This window comes from Phymastichus coffea, unplaced genomic scaffold, assembly GCF_024137745.1.
Source record: "Phymastichus coffea isolate CEN01 unplaced genomic scaffold, Cenicafe_Pcof_1.1 PCOF00139, whole genome shotgun sequence".
NCBI lineage: Eukaryota > Metazoa > Arthropoda > Insecta > Hymenoptera > Eulophidae > Phymastichus > Phymastichus coffea.
In genome coordinates this window covers 192490-214769 of record NW_026706950.1, presented here as the reverse complement: position 1 = coordinate 214769, position 22280 = coordinate 192490, and the positions used below count along the sequence as shown (strand labels likewise).

Below are 22280 nucleotides of genomic sequence, written 5' to 3'. Positions count from 1 at the left end.
AATTTTCACTTATGAACTTACGTTTTTCTTTTTTTTTTAATATTAAAATTCATGATATGGACATTGTGAAGAAAATTAAAAAATCTACGATTCGATTATGCAAATATTTTTTTTAATCCTGTAAAATTTACATCAGTCGAAAGTTCCTCATTTGAGAAAATATCTAATAATGATTCGCTTCGCTAGGGACTAATATTTCATTAATACGCTATATTTATATACATATACTATTATTAATATCTGATGTTGTTGTTACATAGCAATCAAAATTTAGAAAACAGTCTTTTATTATACTTTGTCTTCTATCGTATCACAGATTTTATTATAAATTTCATAAATATTTTAAAAATTAGTACAAGTAATTAAAAAAATTGTGAATATACAAATTTCTTTTAAAATTCATTTGGTTATCATCTAAATATTTTCCATTAGCACTATTATATTATTTGTTAACATTAACATTTGATAAAAAGATATTTTGTATCTCAAATTAAGGTGCCTTAAATCTTGACAATTAAAAACATTTGCACTAAAAAATGTTGCCATTGTTCTCGTTGCAATCAAATATTTATAAAAGAAACTTTATTAAATAACGCGAGCGGCACTATATGTAACCTATTCCATTAATTTCATTTAATTTAATCAATAATTAATCAATATACCTCCACTTAACATATTACAATTATTTTATCATTTTAAAGCTAAATCATACCATAACTTATCTCTTTTCATAACAGAAACAATCATTTCTTGGCTGACATCCCACAATCGGGATGCTAGTTGTGAATCCAATCCGATAACCGATATATCGCATCTGTAGCAATTATTAAAATACATTCCTGTGGTACCCTCTAATTCGAAAGCAGTTGCACAAAATACTGTTGTACTAGCTGCTTGTTGCTAAAAAGTAAATTAAATTGAAAATTAAATACACTAATACAATAATATACTCATAATGTCTTACCAAGGACTTTGTAAAGGGCCTAACTATGGCAAATAATAATCTATACATCCAAGAATGCCGAGAAAGATCGGATGAAATCAAATTTCCTGGATGACAGCTAAATACTGCTACAGAAGGCCATCTTCTTGACAATTCTCGAGCAAATAAAATATTGCACAACTTTGAATCATTGTATGCTCCCATAGACCAATATCTATATTCTGGAGGAGACAGTCTTAATGGATGAAGGTCTTCCACTGACTGAATTAAAGAAAACCTGTACAAATGTTTGAAATAATAATTAAAAAACTTTTTCATAATTAAAGATTTGTATTTCTTACCTGTGAGATTCGCTTGATACAATTACCACTCTTGATTTGTTACAACTTCTGAGTGGATGTTCCAATAGTAAGGTAAGGTAAAATTGTGCTAGATGGTTTACTTGAAAAGTCATTTCATATCCATCGTTTGTTAACTTATAAGGAACTGCGAATACACCAGCATTCAAAATTAGTATGTTGAGAGTTCTAAAAAACATTTATAAGTTGATTCAGTTCATTACTCTTACATTATACAAATAAAATAGAAACAATTAACTTACCTATACTTTAGCTTGAATTTATTAGCTGCATTCTGAACACTGTGTAACGAACTGAAATCGATTTCTAAAATATCACAATTCACACTTTCTTTTTGTTTTTTTATTTTATCTATAGCTGCTTGAGCCTTCTCTATACTTCGACAAGCAAATACAACAGTACATCCATGTAGAGCTAATGACCTTGCAGTTTCATATCCTAAAAATTAAAAATTAATAATGTAAATAAATTTATAAATATTGTTAATAATATCAATAATAATGTAAATAAACTATTTAAACACCTATTCCTGTATTCGCACCAGTCACTAGTGCAACTTTATTCCTTAAATCTCTTCCATAAAGAACTGCTAAAGCAGTACTTGACCCATCAAAACGCTGTCTAACAGGTTGGGAAGACTCCCTATATTCAGTAGCAAATGCTAATCTAGGATCAGTATAAGTAGTTGTATGGTTAACATGATCTATAAATAAAACTTGACCATCATTTGAAATATGTCTTTCCCATCCTGAAGGCAATTTTCCTGCTACAATTTTCTTACGACCAGTCTGAGGATGGGTCCACTGAGTAATTTTGGTATAATGGCTGCAGAGTAGACAAGGACATTTTAATAAAAAATAAAGGATTTTTGAAGACTTATCAGTAAAGGTAACTACTTCACATAATAGACATTTCCATCCATACTGGCACGTTCTTCCCAGCCGGGAGGCAACTCATCCTCACTATCTGAATCATTTATAATTCCAACCATGTTGATTATTGAAATTTGACTATATATTTTCGAATAAAATACGATGATTTACAAGAAAGATGAATGTAAAGTCATTGTAAAAATTATTTTAATGTACAACTTTAACTGAAAAAGTACTGAATATTGATAACAATGTTGACAGCGGTACACCCCGCCCACGTGATTTCTATCTGTAATCTATATGTGTGTACGTTTCACGTAAACAAGCCACTAGGGAATTATTGCAAATTAATAAGCTCCATACTTATGAGATAAGATTTTCAACCACAGTTGCGCCAAGGAATGTATTGCTTTATCATCCTTTTGTAGAGCGCATTTGCATAACTAGTTATATATCTACTTTGCCAGTTTTATTTTCTGATATTTTCATCGAATTTGAAATGAAATTTGCCATAAAGCTTGAATTCCTCAATAGATGTCGCACATGAGCCATAAGTCAACCGAGAGAGACGAAAAGTACCTATTTAGTGCAGAAATAAGGGATGGATGAAATCTATCTAGGGGTCTTCGCGACAGTGTAAATAAATACCATACATAAAAAATAACTCGAGATTCATACGTCACTTATTGTTTTTATGAAGGTTCAAAGTCGGCAAAAGCTCACGTTTTTTAATTTTATGTTCTATTATCAATTATCCAGCTGACCTTGCTCAATATTATAGTTCATATAATCAGATTTAAAAAAAAAATATGGTGCATTATATAGTTACTAAGATACATTTAATTTTCTCGAGCGCTAGTTTAAACGCGGGAGAGAGGGCTGGCTGAGATCCGTACACACCACCACAGCCGGTCTTCGGCGTTTCGATCCTTCACTTTATAAGCCTAATCATCAACAGAAAACAGATCAGAATTTTTAAAACGTAGAAAAGTAAAAACATTTATGCGAATTTTAAAATTATACATTTATGTAATATATAAGGAAGTCAAAGATCTAATTTTTATGATGAAAACAAGTTGGAAACAAGAAGTTAATGCCATATTAATGTTTCCACTCGTCCCTAATAAAATATTAAAATTGACGTTTTGACAAAAATATTGAGCCTTTTTTGACCAAATACCTCTCTTTGACCGAAAAAAAATTACGGCTATGTACTTTCGGCATCTGTTAGCAAACTATACTAACATTTTTCGTTAACTAATCAACAGATTCCATTGTATAAAACATTATTTTCATAAAACATCAAAGCTTTATTTAAATAGGAATACGTTCTTTTGTAACAAATATTCAACTTGCTGAAAATGACTATTTTCGAGGGTTTTGAGTTATTTTTACAATATCTAACGAACGAAAATAATCAAGCAATGGTAAGCATAATAACTTATTTAATTTTCTATAACTTTTAGTTTATATATTTTCATCGAATTAAAAAACGTGTTTTTACTAACTTTGAGTTCTATAAAAAAAATTGATGCAAATCTCATTTATATTGTCTCAAGGACTCCTGAATAGGTTTCATCCATCCCTTAATTTTTGTACCATATTTGTATCTTGATTGGACTAATGACGGTGTATAATCAAACTATATGTAAACATTTGATAGTTATGAGCGACGAACAGACATCGAAAAAGCTACTTCCTTTGCTAAGGACTCAGAAAACGTTTTTAAACCCTATCACCACATAGTTAACGGAAAAAGTAGAATTAACCTTGATTAATAATGCACAATTAGCAACTAACTATAATAATTATGTAGTCGATAATGTAAAAGTGAAAGAAATAAACCACATAAAAATATAGCAAATTTTAAAAATAAAAAGATCCCGTAATACGATAACATAAGTCGAAAATTCTTAAAACATTTATTCTACAGACTTTTTATGAAAGTGTAAAAATGAATTAGTTATTTGACATTTATGGTTAGATGATGACAAACAATCAATTTAATTTTTACTTCAATATTCGTCTAACATCCGATGTCCGATATGTGCTCGACGGCTCCTATGTAGAAAGTCGCTAAAGAACAAGCTCTTAAAGCAAAAATTATAATTATCATTATAATTAATGCAACAATCACCCAATTATCATACTTTCCCATTCAAAGGAAAATAGTAACAATAATATTAACCGCAAAGCCATGAAAGCCATCCGAACTTGTTTCATCCTATATACTTATCAATTTACTTTCTAACTTGTCAAAAATATGTAAAAAAATAATAATAATTAATGGATTATATAAAATAGTAATAGAACAAAATATAATATCTGAGCACCAATTTTGTAATAAATATGCGGCAATACAACAAATTAATAAAGTAACCATTAAAATTAGAAAAATCTTTTAAAAAAATGAATATTGTACTGAAGTTTTTTTTCATGAAGTTCAAGGTTTCGCAGTTCAGCATAAAGGTCTACTCAAATTCGGTAAAATCTTGACGTGCTTACTCTTAGTTTCATATCTACGCTGTAGGACTTTCAAAGTAAAAATAAATAATGAAATCACTAAATTATGTTCAAGGCGGTATTCTCCAAAATATAGTGTTCTTTATGAATGTCATTTGCAAGATATATTTCAGTTTTCACTTTCAGCATGATCCAGGATCAACAGCTTGAATGTGGCGAAAATTTGATCTCTTTAGGGTGCTTTATTTTTGTGTGTCCCCTTGCCTCTCACCTCAAAATATTTGACTTTATAATAATCTTTCATTTGTTATACGCAATACTATTGTTTTATTGTTTTCATATTCATAGCATAAAAATATGTAGATCTACCAATTTACATGTTGAAATATCGAATAAAAAATTTGACCTTGAAATCACTATTTCAAAGTCCAATATTCTACCTAAAATTGTTACATTATATTTCCTATATTCAAAACATAATATTATCTCTAAAATCACTCAAAAATATTGATACTTGAGTGATCGAAATATCGACCAGTCCCGTCCTTAAGAGGTTAATTGTAATCAGCCAATATAGATTTAACGGTTAATTGTAAGATGTAAATAATATGAGCAGGATACAGCCAACTTTTTACTTTTACCTGGCGGTGACGATAATCGAAAATGACAATTTGTGATCGTGTTCTTCGGTATTCAACGTTCAAATCGTCTTACTGGCAGTAATCTTCTACTCTGATCGGTTCCTGTGTTTGAACAAGGAAATAATTCATCGTAGAGTTACCTGAGCTGCTAGAATTGCTTGTGCTTCTTCATTTCTGCAACTGAATTGTGCGCAAAAAGAAATTCAGTCTCTTTAATTGACTGCGCTTCAAGAGCAACTCCTTCGAATTCGTGGAACAGCTAGTCTTCTATGAGTTGTGCATAGAAAACGACGTTTTACTTAGCATCGCACTTAGCAAGCTCATGAACAGTGTAAGACAGTACTCGCGATCCCGTTTGTCGTTACGTTGAAAATCTTAAAAGTGAATAGTATAGTGGGTCTCGAAGCTGTGACGACGTACAAGGTATCAATTACAGACGTTAACGTTTTAATAAATTTTTTTGTATAGTCCGCTCAACTATGGATTTTTATGTTGTTGACGACAGGGGTTTCCGAGGCCAACGCCTTTCCATCCGCGCGATGTGTGTTGAGGCATTATCCATTAGATCCATTTTTAGTATAGTCCGCGTACATCGACGTAAGTCACGGCGTAGCCTGCAAGCACACGCAAAATTTTTCTCGAGACGAAAATGTCTTTCTCATCAAGGGCTGTATTGAGTGAAATTGGATTCACATTTTTAATAAACTCCATTCTGCCGCCAACGATCTACCTGTCTCCCTGAAATCTCGAAATTGTAACAAATTTTATTGTGTTCGAAGACTAACTAATTCAATTGTTTTCATCATTAACAGTGTTGATTGTGTGCCGTAAGTGACAATTTTCCAAGATAGTCTAAAACTTTCGAATTTTGGCGCGTTTCAATCACGTGGCCTCAACGTACATATGTATATGGGCGCTGCCTCTTTTTCATTGCGACGTATCAAATCGTACTTATGCTATTCCGAAATAAAATTTCCATTTATACGCGCTTTTCGCTAAATACCGTTTATAATTTGAATTCGATTTAAGAAGTCGCCCTGCGCCAAGACACTACAGACTGTTTCGATGTAGCAGCAGCAATCTCCAGCGCATGACCCGACGGAGCTTCCGTACCGCTACCCCCCGCGGTTTGAGTTTTATTCGTGACACCCGAATAACGCTCCGTTTTTGCGCGAGCAGGCCTCAGTCAAGAGACTTGCCATTGAATCCGCACTTTTGATTGGATAACCATCCCAAATCAACCAATCCCAGAGAAGTATCCGGATCGAGCGGACCTGGTGACTACTACTCGCTCGCTCAGTTGGCGTGCTTTCGGGTATCAAGAAAAATAAGCCTCCGCGGGCACTGGGTATAGGTGTACGCGCGTGTGTGTTTGGTGCGCTGTTTGCCATGGTGGAAGAAGGCCGTGAGCCCAAGTGAGAGAGCGAAAGAGATCGGATCGTCGAGAAAACGGGGACTACTGGAACGACGCAAGGATAAGCAGCAGTCGCGGCAGCGGAGCGGAGGGAGCTGCGAACAGCTGCGAAGGAGAACGACGCGCAGCAGCAACCGCAGCAGCCAAACGAAAGTGAGAATACGTTACTTGTCTTGTTTATGCGCATTTGTGTTTACGCGCGTTGCAGTGTGTGCAAATCGAGTGTGTTTACAAACTCTACGCAGTGCACGAACGTTGTAGCATCGGGGACTTTCGAGTTATCGACGCTTTCGTCGACGAGACGCATCATCGGGAAAGAGTGAGTCCGTTCATCCGTGTCCCCCCTTTTTTCCCCGACTATATACAGCACTTGTCAGTTTTCTTCTCGTGGGCCCCGTCCCCTCGACGGTAGCAGCAGCAGCGGCAGCGCGCGGGTGATCAATAGTTTTCGTGGCGGCCAGGCAGCAACAGAAGCAGCAAAAACGAGGCTTTAGGGCCGTGCGCCCTCCATCTCTCTCTTTCTCTCGCTCTTTCTCTCTCTCTACGTTTCTCTCACTCTCTCGTTCTCTCTCTCTTTCGCCCCCCCCCCCCCAGTGTGCCTGCCTGCTGCCCCGCACACACTCTCCCCCGCGGCCGTCGTCGGCCTGCTCCCTCTCGACGGCCCCTTTTTTTATCGTGCTGTGAACACCAACGAACGTACGAACGTATATACACATGATACACACACGAGGCACAGAACGGCACACGCTTCCAGTGAGCTCAGCGGCTCGATTTACTAACTCGGGACTTTTCGACCCTCGCTCTCTTTCTCTGCTCGTGTCTGGGCCGCCTTGCCTTCTTTTCTTTCACCCTCGACCACAGTTGCGTCGCTACCCGCTACTTCCCTTCGCGTCCTCGGTTCTGCTCCATTTTTCGACGCCCGTTAATAACCTACAGCTGCTGCACGTACGTACACAAAAATCGCACTTGCGTTTTGTTTCGAATAAATCTGAGTGTACGTGCTTCAACATCTAATCGTGGATTGTGTGTCAGGTAGGCATCATGGGCTCCAGCCAGCAATTTTCCTTGAGGTGGAACAACTACCTCAAGCACATAACGTCTGCGTTTGACACACTGCGCTCGGACGAGGATTTGGTTGATGTGACGCTCAGCTGCGAAGGCAAGCGAATCAAGGCACACAAAATGCTGTTATCAGCGTGTAGTACATATTTTCGAGATTTATTTAAGGTATCTTGGCACGTTGCGCCTGTTATCTCTTATTCACGCATTTTGGCTTCTCTAAATGTACCACTGTTCCCCTTCTAGGAAAATCCCTGTCAACATCCTGTTATTATATTCAGAAATGTAAAATTTGATGATTTAGCTGCCTTGGTTGATTTTATTTATCAAGGAGAAGTTAATGTAGTACAGGAACAGTTAGATAGTTTTATGACCACAGCTGAGCTTCTTGCTGTGCAAGGTCTTACAGATGGTTCAAGAAAGGATGATAGCATAATTGAGGTATATCTGTTGTTCAATTTTTTGTGTACCATTAAAACATTAATTTTGTTACTTATCCCTGTTAATTCTTTACTCAGGATGATGTAGAAATTCCTAGTGAACCTGAAGTACAATTAAGGAATGCGTCCGGTAAAGTTATTATGAATGACAAGGAAAATAAATCAAGTTCTCCTTCGCCATATCACTTGACAGATTCACAAAAGTCTGAAACAGCACCACCACCAAATAAGAGAAGAAGGTGTCGAGAGAACTTTAACACACATTCGGAAAAATCCAACAGGCACATCTCTTCACCTAAAGATTTGGAACATAACAAATCTGATGGTCACGCATCGATTGACCCAGTTGAAATTATACCTCTTGTACCAAATCTGAAACTGGAGATGCCTGAATATTTGGAGCAAGACGGTAGTAGCTGTAGTTATGAAGAACAAGGAGACAATTCTAACAAAATGCTAGACGATAGTTCAGATTTGATAGAAAATGACCAGAAACCTGACATTACACAAACATTTTATTCCAATCAGTCTTCTACAGATAATTTAGACGTATCAAAGTCATCAGACATAGGTATGAAAACATAATATTACATTTTTACTGACAAGCTAATATTTTCACAATACATAACATTATTTTATGTCAATAGGTTATTTACTTTCGAAGCCTGGTACTAGCTCAGGGGACAGAATAGCACATGAGGCAATGCAAGGTGAGTTTTTTTTCTGTAGAACATTATATTAGATCATTTGCAGAAGCTGCCATTATTATTTATTTATATAAAATCTACTTATATTAAAATAAAAAATTCAAATATCTATGCAAATGGTAACATGCACTTTTAATAAAATAACTTAATAAAAGTTTCTGATTTGTGTATTATCAAATTCTATCTCCAGCAACTTCTACAAATGAATCATCTGTATTTTAAATGCATCATAACACTTGGTCAGATTCAATTCTTTAAATGTTTCTTGGTTATATTTACTGTATTTTAAGATTCATTTAATAACTTTATCAAACTTGGGTGCAATTAAAATACAACTATTAGGAATTCCATAATCTACAGAAAATAACAAATCTTTACTGCTACAATCTTTCCTTTTCTATAGAGTATGGACATTTAGAAATTTTTCATTATATATTTATTACAAGTTTAATATTTTAGTAAAGGGGTAGTTAGCTAATCAAACTCACTCATAAAAATTTGAATATAATGGCTTTATAGCCTCTGCAGCTTTGCATTATCATACTTGCATACGGATGAATCTGGTATTATAAAACTGGGTGAAATTGAAAACAATAATATAATTAAAGTTTGCCTCTATATTATTGTTTGAAAATGCACAAATCCTTTCATAGGCTCTGAATTTATTTTCCATACTTGCCACACATGTGGACCTGATTTCATCTCCTATCTATATGCAATGTTCAATATTATGAAGTTTCCATCCATTATTTGACTTTTTTGCGCGCTGTAATATATCTTCACTTTTTTTAACAATATATTTGATAAAATGTAATGTTAATCTTTTTTTAATTCTATCTGTTTTATAATGAAATAATAAAAAATTATTTGATTGTATATCGCTGTTGATCAGTCAATTATGTCGGAAATTTCATAAGAATTGTAACGTTAATCTTATTCTGCCTGCTTTTTCTTTCTTTTTCTTTTTTTTTTTTTTTTTTTTTTTCATACTCGAACTGCTGTACACATTATATCAGGTTCACAAGTTTCTATTTTAAATTTATAATATTTGGTGAATCGTAAAACAAAAGTGACACTTGTCTTTTGCAAGCTCTTCTCTATTTTCATTGACTTCAAATAAATCAATTCTTATACAGTGTAAAGAGTGCATGGACTTTTGAATGTAAAAAACCTGTGTGGTAAAGATAATCGGGTGTAGGTTGATTTGTAGTTTTTTTAGTAAGCATTGCCAAGTGCTGTATGTGTGCCGACAATCACCAATGTTCCTTCTTTTATCATTTAATTTTCAAATAAGGCCACCACTTTTTTCTTAAACATTAGTTATTTATGTTGATTGTATTATTGAAAAACTTTTTGGTAGTAATCGATGACTTGAATAATTAGTATGACATTTCCGATCACACCAATTTTGACGGACTTGACTGACAACTATATTAGAAATTTTTTCTTTCATGGTGTTGTTCGTACAAATCGTATGAGCATTGAAAAAAAATCCGTGCAGTTATTTTTTTTATTCGTCGTTTTCGTCACGATAATCAATATCAAAGGCAATAGGTCACTGCATAAAAGAAAGGGCATTTAAGAATGTTATTTCTGTTTTAGATGTCCAAAGTAAATATATACGAGCTACTAAGTAATGAAGTGTCCCGATTGAATAATGTTATTCAGTGGCCTAGTGTTTTCGAGCTTCGAGTCGTGGAAACGTAATTTCTATTATCTCGAATATTGTTTTTTGACACTTTGGCAATAGTACTGGTGGTGGTAGAGGTGAGAGTGGCATGCGTGCGTATACTATTCTAGGTAATTTGTATTTCTAGATTACCATTATCTCTTTATATTTCTCGCTAGTAAATCGATATGATTAATACGGTAAGTAAGTATAAAGTTGTTATAGCGTTATATAGCATGAGAAACAACTTGGAGGCTCAAAATGAATGAGAGCATAAGACCAAAAAGCTTGTTACAATCGAATCGACGAATAAAAAAAATGATGCGGCCGTTCTTGTTAGCTTATACCGACATGTCGTTTGGTCGTACGTAGCCTGTGCAGTTTCGACTTGTAGTGGGAAACGATCTTTCGGAACGATAAATGGGAACTTTTGAAAAGCTAGCGTGGACCTACCCTTGATAGAAGAAAATCTCGAAAAGAGTATGGTAGAGCGAATGGAAGTCGCGGCGGTTGTAATTTAACCAGGCGAAGAAATTAGTGGAAAATGTGGAAGAAAATCCGTTTGGAAATCAGGCCAAAATAAAAATTAGTACGAAAGTGAGAGAGAAAAGAATCGAAAAAGCAGCACATTAAGCTAGCACCTGGCAATGCTAAATTGTGGGTATTGGTGATGAATTAACAAACACACGTGGCTCTGTCTCTGTAAAACTCTCTGGCTAACGCATAACGAACTGTCACTGTAACTCAAACTCATACATAACGACTCTCTTGGTTGGTGCTGGGTGGAGTTCGGTGAGGGGCGTCCACTAATGGTTGCTGCATGGTAGCCACTCTGTCTCTGGCTCGGGCAAACTCTAGAGCGCTAAAAGTAAGATAAAGTAACGTAAAACGGGCAAAGGAAGCCGGGAACTGACCGAGTGAAAAGAAAAGGCAAGCGGGCAAAAGCAAAAGCAAAGAAAAAAAAAAAGAAAAAAATTAAAAAAATTAAAAAAATTAAAAGAATGAAAAGAATGAAAAAAAAAAAGAAAGCAAAGCGAAAGCACAGAGAGGAAGGAGAGACTAACGGAAGACTTTGGTTGCGTTCGCGCCCTTTTGGGGGCGCGCGTCGCTGTTCTGTCTGTAGGAGAGGTAACGTACGTGCCCGGTCAGGCGCACAACCTCAGCAAGGCGAACGGCCACGGCAAGGTGTGCGTGCACTGCAAGCGCCGCGGAGTGCTCACCTCGCGTGGAAAGCTCAGGCAGACGCGCTTCAAGTGCTGGCCCTGCAATGCCTGCCTCTGCCGCACGCCGTGCTTTGCCGAGTTCCACCAGTTGCGCTCGATACCCCACGTCCCGCCTCCATAGCACCAACCCGACTCGTCGCGCCAACGCACCAGAGCTCCGCTGTCCGCCGGCGGTGTCCGACCGATCGCTCCCAAGCCCTCGCCCTCCCTCCTCTTCCTGCGCATCCTCAAGCCCTGACTGCGCCTCGTCCTCCCGTCCCTCCCGTCCCACCCGTCCGTCCCGTCCCTCCCGGCCCTCCGACTCTGCACCCGGTCTTCTGTCGTCTGGTGCGACGCTCGAGCCTTGCCCGCAAATCCAAATCGGCAGGCGGTCGCTTCTCGGTACTGATGGCCCTGTGCCGCGTGTGCGCATTCGCCGCACCCAGCCACCGTTCGCTCGCGGCTAGCTCGTAGCGCGCGACGAGCTCCTCTCCAATTGTACATTTTATCACATGACACTCTCTTTTCGTTATTATACATTGCGCTAGAGGATGATAGGATAATTGCACGCAGCCAGCTCCTCCTTGCTCCATTGTTATTTAGACCTTAGCTGCTGATTTTACGTCTTATCGCCTCGACACTTCATTAATCCTATTACTCATTCCAAGATGCATTTATTCATGTATTACGCCTTAATGTTTATGTGCCTTTTTAACCTTACTCTATTCGTAATATACGTACGAATGGCAACACTCGTAAGTGTTTATTATCAAAATCATGCTCGTGCTTTCTTATCGCATTCCGTTAGTCCGCCAATCGAAGCGTTAATTTTTTGCACATTTTATTCTATTGCGTTGTTTTTCCGCGGGGCTTGTTCAATTTACGACAATAAATTCATTACTAGATTTATAAACGAACGCCACATTGTAACATAGCGTGCGGACTGTTACTTGCCCATTTTTATCGGCTTTACACCGTATGTTTGAAAAGATTAATCGAAGCAGTGCACTTATCCTATCAACGAATTTTACAATATGTTAAAATTATATAAATAATGTATATAACTAATCGAATTAGCTTTAGTGTTAAGAATAATGTAGGAAGATGCCAAAACTTGTAAAAAAAATATATCTATATATATATATCTATATATATATATACATAATTGTGCGGATGCATTGATTTCTAATGCGTTAAAGTATCGTTGAATAATTAAGCATATTTTTTGTAATACTTTGATACTGGCAAATTTTTACGATTCAACTGACCGAATGAAGATAGCGTTTGAAACACTTCCAGCATTTTTATGACCATTTTTACGACTATCATGCATAAGCTTCATTGTAGATACGTAATGTCCGATGCAAGTACAAAGCTCGTCAAGTGATTGACCGAGCACTCGCGAAACGGGTAACGAATGATGTAACGTACAACAGTAAAGTAAACCCCTCTATAGAAAGAAATATTAAAAGGGATCTTGTAGTGGAACATTGTAATACTCTTTCGATAGCATTTCTATTAGAGACGTTTTCTCTTAAAATTAAAACAGATACATCGACTAGTAAGCTGTGCAAGAATTCGTTTCTTTGAACCATTTGTTTGCATACACATACAAACATACACACACGTACACACAGATACATCTAAAGATACATCTAAATGTGTTTGTCGTTGAACCTAGAGAGAAAAAACAATTGCATCCATTTTGTTGGGGATTGGGGTTGCTTACTGAGCCTATTGAATGTGTTCTGTCGTCTTAATCAGGCTTTTTACCCTAGCTTCTGCTTTCACACACGCCACTGATCTTACATATATACAAAAAATCAACAGAAAAGTATGCAGGTACATTTGCTTGAAGGATGTACTTGCATCGATCAAATTATTGACAAGTAAATATGATGAGAACAAAAAAAAAATTAAAAAATAAATAAATGAATGAATAAATAAAGAAGAAGAAGTAGAACGTAGGCGCTGAAAACGAGATGATTGAGGTGATGTGTTTGATGTGTTTTATTATAGAACAGCCAGGAGAGCAAGAGGGTGGTAGTTCTGGCCCAAATGCCGAATTGGGCGCGTATGTCGATGATGACGATAACGAACAGGGCTCAGATTCCGAATTGTTATTTCGCTGTCGAATATGTTGGAAGGGTTTCAAGCACCCGATATCCTTGACGCTGCACAAGGATTTGCACACGGGTCAGACCAGGTGTCCCATATGCCAGCGCATCTTTAGTCGAAGTTACGATATGAGGGTCCATCTGTTGCGAATACACAAGCGCACGCTATTGAATGTCGATGCTAAGATTAGCAGCGCGCAGACCAGTAAAAAGAAATGAAAATAAACAACGTCTCTCGATTTTATGTCAGCGTTCTCTACTCTCCTATCACGCAACTTGTCTTCTTGTAAATATTCATAGACACTGCGACTTTTTTTTGTTTTTCATTGTTTTATCTGTGTTTTTTTTTTTCTTTTCTTTTTTTTTTCTTTTTTTTTTCTCTTCAAAAACTTCTGTGCCATAATTTTCAGCAATAATTCTCAGTTTGACCGACTTAATTGTGAACAATGTCTCGGAAACTCTTTCAAAATCGTCAATAGTTCCTAGTTGTTAAGAATAGGTTTATATATAAATAATGATGTTTTCGTTTTTTGGTGCTTCGAGTATGTACGCGAGCAGTTAGTTGAAAGCAATCCGCGAGTTACAGTAATCTGTGTAGTGTAAGAGTTACTCTGAAAGAAGTGTACATAAAGAGAGAAAAATTGTATGATCACGATTGCAAGTACACGCCCATCGGAGTGAATTTCTCGAGCTCATTGAGCTTGGCGGTTGAAATTTTCCATTTTCGCTGCTGCTTCAAACTTCTTTTTCTTTTGTACTTAAAGTAGTAAAGATAAACGTTAATCCGCGCAAGTTCAGCCTTCCATGTGTTGATTTAACTGTCAGATAAGTAAATTACCTTGATAGATACACACGATTATTGTGATAAAGGCGATTCGCGTGCGAACGTTGCGCTTGAAATAAAAAAAAAGAAACAATAAATGCTTCTAGATATAGCGAGAGAACGGCAGAGCGTCTGATGTGAGCTCTGCGTGTGTACCGAGATTAATAAGACAAATTTGTCTATAAATGGATAAATATGAATATACGTATATTTTTACTTTGAACAGCATGAACGCTCATGTGTACAGTGTCGATACTGAACAATCAATAAAGATACAATGAGTTTTGTAATAAAAGCATTTATACAAACTAAAATGAGATTGTGAATTACTGAACAACCAACACGTCTCCCGTAGATGATAACTACTTGTCCTACATCATCTCACTCCGTTCCCGCTCTCGAGCAACTCGTGCCACGAGCTTTTTGGTGGAATCGCGACGTCCCAGCTTGACAACCCAAAACGAAACGTATCGCCACACGTCCGCTCGTAACAAGTTGGCCGATACACCAGCCGCGCGAAGCTCGCTCCTCCGAGAACGCTAGCGAACGCGAAGTCCAGCTCACCCCAAAGCCACAGACACAAACTGCTCCCGCCGGACCTCCCAACAACAGACAGACCACAACAACACACCATAACGAAACTCGTCTCGGCAATAAATGAGCAATTCGTGGATTGTGTGCGCAGAGGCAACAGCGCGAGTGCCACCGCACGCGCCGGATATCGGCGGCGGCAGGAGGCACCAGCAGCACCAGCAGCAGCAGCAGCCGTCCGCGGCCAGCGGCCGATGGGTGTGCGACGTCTGCGGCAAGTGCTACAGCCGCGGCGACTCCCTCGCCCACCACCGCAGCATACACAGGGGTGACACCGTCTGCCCCATCTGCCAGGCCGTCTTCACGCGCAAGTACACCATGCGCTGCCACCTCGTCAACATCCACGGGGTCAAGATCAACGCCTAAGGGCCCCTCTCCTCCCCCACCGCTCTGCTCTGCCGACCAGACGACTCTTCGCTCCACGCCAGAGACTGATTGCCTTCTTCTTCCTCGCCCCTCCCCCCCCCCCCCCCCCCCCCACCCACCCACCCCAGACTCCGTCGCGGCCTACTTCCTTCTGTGATAAACATCGGCTCCGTTCTGCGTTCGGACTTGGCGACCAATCGCGGCCACGGCCGCCTCCTATCCTTTCCGTTTTCGCTCTCCCAGCCGACGCAATTCCGCCGCGCTCGCCAGACCTATTCCGGCTAGCCCGGGCTCTTCGCACAAATCATCCGACAGATTTGTCAAGGCTCGTCGATTGCGCGGCTGACTGCGATCAAATGTGCACGAAAGCTTTACCTACTGCGGCGTATTCTCGACTGAACGTAGTGTGATACTATTATTACAGTGATAACTCGATGTGTTTCGATTTGTGGCGACTGCGTTTGGTAATGTAGGTGTCTTGGACTAGATGCGTATATATACGTAGTTGCACAATTGCGAACTTGGACTTGGAGCAAGTCGGCTTTTGTTACACTTGCCGTTTGCGTAGCAGTAGCGATAGTGGCCTTAGTTTGTAATACGATGACGTTATTTTTTTTAAATTGACTGTTGTGACGACTGGTCATCGGGCGATGAAATCATGAAAAGTCAAGCGCGGCACACGCGCTATACGATAGGTTCCAACGATCGGATCTGCCAACGCTCACTATTATTAACGTCATTGATAACGTTCGCTCGATTTTCCCTTTCTACGGCGCATACTTAATAACCTGCTAGTTTTTAAGTGGTACGCCTTTTTCAAAACCATTTTACAGAGCGATTAATTGAAGGAACACACGATTGTCGATTCAACACAGACCATATAACATTATATTTTCATCTTACTTACTACGTGCAAATTATTAATGTTGTTTACTACTCATTGATCTGTATCATATATCGCTTGTATTGTAAATGAGTTTTTTTTTAATTAAAAATCGATATTCTAAAACTATTTTTCATATGCATGTCATTCAAGTATTTTAATGTCCTTCACATCTTAACGAATGATTTGTAATATAACGAGATAGCTACCAGTATCAAAACACCTTTTACATTTGCTTTGCTGTCGATATTTTACACGTTTTCAAATGTTTTGCTGCTGGTACTCATGTTGCCAACTTTTTGTTTATATACTTTTTTATTATTAATGCTAGCAGTCACAGTGTAGCATGATTTTTTTTATTTACAAGATTGAGTGCTAATCCAATTTTTGTTTGGTTGTTGTGCATTTTTCCAAGTGTTATAAGTGTTTGTGACAAAAAAAAAATAAATAAAACAAACAAACAAGCAAACAAACAAACAAATTCTTTCAAGGTTTGCGAAGCAAGTTTGTCGAGTACGAAAGAGTGGGAAGTTTTGATAGTTAATTTTAGAGAGAAAACTGAGACGGCGAAAAATTGAGTGAGTCTCAGTGATGAGCAAACGTAATTGTCCTTGTTGATTCGGCAAAAGAGAGATAATGCAGATGTTAGCGTATGAGGAAAAGTAGCGAAAGCGATGACGTGCTGGGCGCACGAGGACAGCAAGCCAGCTGCAGCGGTATAAAAACTTTGCTGTTTGATTCAGATTCACGTTCAGTGGTCATCGAACAGCCGTCGCACTCGTGCAAACTCTGCGGTAAAACGTTTTGGAACCGAGATTCCATGTACAAGCACATGAACATGCACAAGGGCACGACCCAGTGCCCGGTGTGCCATAAGGTGCTGAGCCGCACGACGCACATGAAGCGCCACCTGAAGAACCGCCACGGCTGGCCGGGAGTCGGCTCCCCGGCGAACCTCAGCTCGGCGACGACCAGCGGCTCGATCACGCTGACCACCTCGGGCGCGGGCACGCAGGCCGCGGCGGCGGCGGCGGCGGTGGCTCCCGCACCGGCCGCCGTCGATTCCGGTGCCGCTGCCACCTTCACGACCATCCGCATCCGGGAGAGCAGCGTTGAGAGGATCACCTCCAGCCCCATTCCTTAATGCGGCGGCGAGAGCGCCGGGGCCTGGCCGGCCCACGACGACCGCGCGACCACGGTGACGTAGGCGACGCCGCCAACGGACCAGCAACCAGCCAGCGCGCCCTAGTCATTTACGATTAATCATCTCTTCCTCCCTCTCTCTCTCTCTCTCTCTCTCTCTCTTTGTCCCCTTCACCCTCTCTCTCTCTCTCTCTCTCTCTCTCTCTTTCTCTCTCTCTCTCTCTCTCTCTCTCTGTTCGTGTGCCTGCCTCACGAAACATACGATCATGCGCAATGCCGATATATTATGTAAATGTGCATGCTTACGACGACTAACGTTACGGGGAATGCGATCGCGTAAGCGCGAGGAGCCTTTGGCTACTGATTACGCACCCTCGCTGCCGTTCGCGTGTGTACATAACTGTGTGCCGTGTACTTCATCCCCGTCCCCTACCCCTACTCTTTCTCTTTCGCTCTCTTTAGCTGCCGCCACATATGTCATTCTGCACTTTTATACGTTTTCTGACTAAAAATTCCCTCTTACTACTAGCAAGTTTTAAACCGGCTCGATCCGGAGATCCTAACTTTTTCCTTTAATCACCCATTCTCTCTTTTATCGATCCTTATTAGTTTGCAATTGACTATTCGCGCCAGTGCTCGAAAGGATGAAACCAAAATTAATTTAACGTGCGCTGTAATACTATTTTGTAACCAAAGAGTTGAATAGGTGGAGATATAAATAATTATATCTAGTCAGAATAATTTTTTTTTGTTTTCCGTACTTAAGTAGAGCATACGTTCAGGAGGAATGTGCATTTTTCTAGTGTTTGTGCCCATCAAATTAGGAAGTTTTTGTTATTGCGTTAGCGACACTATTCATTCTTTTTTTCTTTCTTATTAGTAGTCAATCACTATGTTTACTTAATTCAAGGGCTTGTTCTTGTCACCCATAGTATACATTTTAGCTGTTACAGATTCGATTGTGACGATTTCGATTTAGTTACCAAGGTTTACCAGTGGAAAACTTTATCTAGTGACTGGTGACAAGAATGACACCTTTCAGCCGAATGCTATGCTAGTCTTGCAAAAAAAATTATAATTGTCATGTGAGCACCGCATTTTTTCGAATGATCTATAAGTGTGATTGCTGAAACAAAGTGTTGTGAGTGTTTTATTAGTAACAAGAAGGTTAAATGCATTTTCAATAAAGTTTCGGTGTTGTTCAATTCGACGCTAATTTTAAGGATGTTTAAGTTTTTATTTTCCTCTTCTTTTCTTTTTCTAATACTTGAAGTTTAATTAATTGCAAATACAGTCAAAAAGAAATCGATAGACTTCAAAAAGAATAATAATGTATAAATATAGTTTTGAGAAAAACGTTGACCGCATGTGAAAACTTCAGGCAAAGAATAAGTATAAAGTTCGTTTCGATGTAGTAAAAAAAACAACAAACACATGATCATTGGAAAGTTTATTTATAATATTTTTGAATAATCTATAAAAGCGTTACCTGTGTGGAATAAAATATAAGTGCAATTCAACGCGTTTGCAAGTACATGTTGCGATTTGCTTGCTTTTTTATATATCATAACAATTGATAGATTGGTGTTCATTACTAGTGGCCATATATTAATTAATTGGCATTTAGTTTAAAAAAAACTGGAATGATTATTTTATCAACTGAAAGATTGGAATCAGGAATATATTATTGAATACTATATGTTTCTAACTTTAAGAAAAGAATATCAGAAAAATTATCCAAATAGATTTTATTCTCTTTGATTTAATTAATCGGTTAGCATCCATTTAGCTTATTGCATCTAAAATGGTTACATATATTTTGTACCTAATTAAACTACAAATAAATATTCATAATTTAAAGAAATAAATATTTTTGTTAACTTTAATGAAAAATGAATGTGCACATTCCTCATAAGTCATATATTATTAAGTACAAGATTGCCAATTATTATTTTGTAAGTAAAGAAACGAATTAAGTTTAAAATAAAAATACACACATTCGCAAATTGATGAATATGAGTTTGTCTCTAACAATAATGTAGACAAATTAAGTAAATTTATGTTTTGCTTACTAAACCATGTAAGTACGAGGTATGTGTGAATAAAGTTTTAAAATGTCTACACCAATATTTTTTCCCTTTCTAAAAGTACATTTTTGTTTGTATTAATTTATTTAATATAACTGTGATGATTCATGCCACATTTCTATTCTATCATTCGAAGGTAATAAATTACAGAAACATATTCACTACAGACATTGGGGCTGGCTGATATACGGTTCAGAGCAAAGGAAGATAGTTGACATAGGCAAGTGCGAGAAATTAGCGCACGAATATTGATCGTTCAGTTAAATAGAAACGAAAATTTCATCAAATTTAAGAAACACCGTAGAGCCATTTTATTTGAGCAACATTCGTTTTAGATGTAACCATCAAACATTGAAACATTAGCTCTCATTCAACACCCACCGGATTATTGACGTAATCGGATGAGAATGCTTTTTTGTTTTGAAAAAATTTGATGAAAAAAAAACTTGCATATTGTGTATAGCGGTATGATAATGCGTGTGCAAATTTCATTGGAGTCACTAGTTTAGAAATGGCAAAGCTATTGACGGAACAGAAGTTGCCGTAGCGAATGAAAAATGTTGGGGTCACGAAGGTGTTGAATGTGTTGCAGGGGGGGTTGTGGGACGAAAACGGAAGTACATTGGCGACGCAAATGGCGGCCAAGTGGTGATGCAAGGCCCAGGACGTTTTTCGTGCAGCCTCTGCGGCAGCGTTTACAAGCATCTCGCATCGCTGACTCAGCACCTCGAGGTGCATCGCAACCAGACCACCTGCATTCTCTGTCACACGACCCTCAGTCGCAGGACGGACCTTCGCCGTCACATGCGACTCAAGCATAACATGCAGTGGCAGAAGAATCTGCAGAGGCATCGGATACCAAAGAAGCGGCTGAATTCCTAAGTGCAGCGACATTGTTAGCGTCGATCGCGAAAGGAAAGAACACTTAGGACTTTATTTCAATTGGTGCACTGTTCATATTTGCCTTGAATACTCATAGTGCAGCTGAAGGCTAGTGCAAGCACGCCGCGATGGCTTTTCTGTGTTATCTTTTCGCGACTATCTAGACATTTATCGTTCGGGCGAGAAAGCTTGTGTTACGTACAATCGCTTACCATCACGACCAATGCAAATTTGTCCATTTGCCGATTAACGATCACAGTTACTTAATAATACCTATATCATAGCCTTTAATGCCGACATGATTTTTTCAGAAGCTTCCGCTTAATACCTTGTTCATATAGTAATGATTACTGAAATATTAATAAGTACAACTGATACAAAGCTTAATAACATGCCTTTCAATCACACGTATAACTAAAATTTATCGAAACAAAGCTCATATTTATTTTTCCAAACGTAAACGTTGACAAATATTAAAGTACACGCCCAAAAAAACAAACATTAGACTTAGGTGCAATTGTTATTTATGAATTTTATGTAACCCTAAATTATATAACTCCTCTTTATTATTACTGTAACGGCTCACTCAAATTCTTGGCATTACTACATTATTTTTACTTTTATAATTGAGCTTCTCGTTATTTTCTTACTTTGTTTATAGTGATGCTCTCGAGATACAATGAAAATATGAAAATGCGTATCGTTTTCAAAATACAGTATTGTAAATTGAAATAGTTACTATAATACTATTTTTCATGATTAATCAAATTAGATGTGATTTTTGTTTATAAGTGTGTGTGGTTATAAAAAATGTGATTGAATATACATAGATATATGTACCTATGAGATATTAATCTATAGAAAACTACATAATGCTCGTTTAATATTTTTGTTGTAAAACTTTGTGATATAAAATACGAACCAAAATATTAAGGTGCAAATGCAGCATTAGAATGATCTTTACTTTTGCGTGTATGTATATACACAAAACTATATAATGAGTTACCATTTACTCCTTTTTTTTTTAAATAAAATTTTGTAATAGTATTCTCTAATTTATCAGTATCAGCTGTTGTTCAAATGTTCTGATAGAAACTAAATTATCGCGCTAAAAAATGTATAATTTACAAATCGATATTTTTTTCAAAAGATAAGTTTGTTTTTCCGTTGATTCTTCATGCATTAATGATTGATTTTATTAGATCAATTCATTAAATTTTCCATAAATTTTAACAGATGACAGCTATAAATCATTAATATTTGAACTAAATTCGTAATAATGATGCTATGAATGCCGATACAACTATTGCATATCCGTTAACTATGAAGCTTACTTAATTATTTTTTATAAGATTGTTCGTGAACGATTTGTACGATACGGCATATTTCCATGCTTATAACAAATAAATTATAAGATTTGAGTATGAAATGCAGAAGTCTCCAGGAAATGAAATAGCTTTAAAAATACTCCAGGTTATAAAAAAACAATAAGTAAATATAATTTTGGCGTTGTAAGTTGTATGATATGTATTTGTAGAAGCTAAATGTCATGGTAAAGTATAATTTATTTTTATGATAAGTCAATGCAAGTGTGCTCATGTAAAAAAGATTTATTATCA

At 37.5% G+C, this 22280-nt stretch overlaps 2 protein-coding genes across 7 annotated transcripts; one reads left to right on the top strand and one right to left on the bottom strand.

Annotated features, from left to right (window-relative positions):
* Window positions 1-103: 103 nt before the first annotated feature.
* LOC131671938 (WW domain-containing oxidoreductase) lies at window positions 104-2601 on the bottom strand. The gene is made up of 7 exons (XM_058948753.1): window positions 2538-2601; window positions 2199-2463; window positions 1826-2127; window positions 1545-1740; window positions 1285-1470; window positions 965-1220; window positions 104-900 (listed from the first exon to the last, which is right to left on the bottom strand). The coding sequence occupies exons 2-7, from the start codon at window positions 2291-2293 to the stop codon at window positions 691-693; spliced, it is 1245 nt and encodes a 414-aa protein (XP_058804736.1). The 5' UTR covers window positions 2294-2463; window positions 2538-2601; the 3' UTR covers window positions 104-690.
* Window positions 2602-6505: 3904 nt separating this feature from the next.
* LOC131671971 (protein abrupt-like) lies at window positions 6506-21381 on the top strand. Of its 6 annotated transcripts, none has more exons than XM_058948829.1 (6): window positions 6506-6845; window positions 7725-7919; window positions 7998-8192; window positions 8270-8762; window positions 8839-8901; window positions 15395-15763. In XM_058948829.1, the coding sequence occupies exons 2-6, from the start codon at window positions 7734-7736 to the stop codon at window positions 15664-15666; spliced, it is 1209 nt and encodes a 402-aa protein (XP_058804812.1). In that variant the 5' UTR covers window positions 6506-6845; window positions 7725-7733; the 3' UTR covers window positions 15667-15763. The 6 variants fall into 6 exon arrangements, with proteins under 6 accessions (XP_058804812.1, XP_058804810.1, XP_058804809.1 ...); XM_058948827.1 differs by lacking the exon at window positions 15395-15763 and adding an exon at window positions 20372-21381 and having other exon boundaries at window positions 6508-6845; XM_058948826.1 differs by lacking the exon at window positions 15395-15763 and adding an exon at window positions 13789-15061 and having other exon boundaries at window positions 6510-6845.
* Window positions 21382-22280: the final 899 nt, after the last annotated feature.

Coding starts and splice junctions, on each gene's coding strand:
- LOC131671938 (XM_058948753.1), bottom strand. CDS start 2,293: ATGGTTGGAATTATAAATGATTCAGATAGTGAGGATGAGTTGCCTCCC. Junction 2,128..2,198: donor GGAAATGTCTATTATGTGAA/GTAGTTACCTTT, acceptor TCTACTCTGCAG/CCATTATACCAAAATTACTC. Junction 1,221..1,284: donor GTATCAAGCGAATCTCACAG/GTAAGAAATACA, acceptor ACATTTGTACAG/GTTTTCTTTAATTCAGTCAG.
- LOC131671971 (XM_058948824.1), top strand. CDS start 7,734: ATGGGCTCCAGCCAGCAATTTTCCTTGAGGTGGAACAACTACCTCAAG. Junction 7,920..7,997: donor ATTTTCGAGATTTATTTAAG/GTATCTTGGCAC, acceptor TTCCCCTTCTAG/GAAAATCCCTGTCAACATCC. Junction 8,902..17,292: donor AGCACATGAGGCAATGCAAG/GTGAGTTTTTTT, acceptor TGTTTGATTCAG/ATTCACGTTCAGTGGTCATC.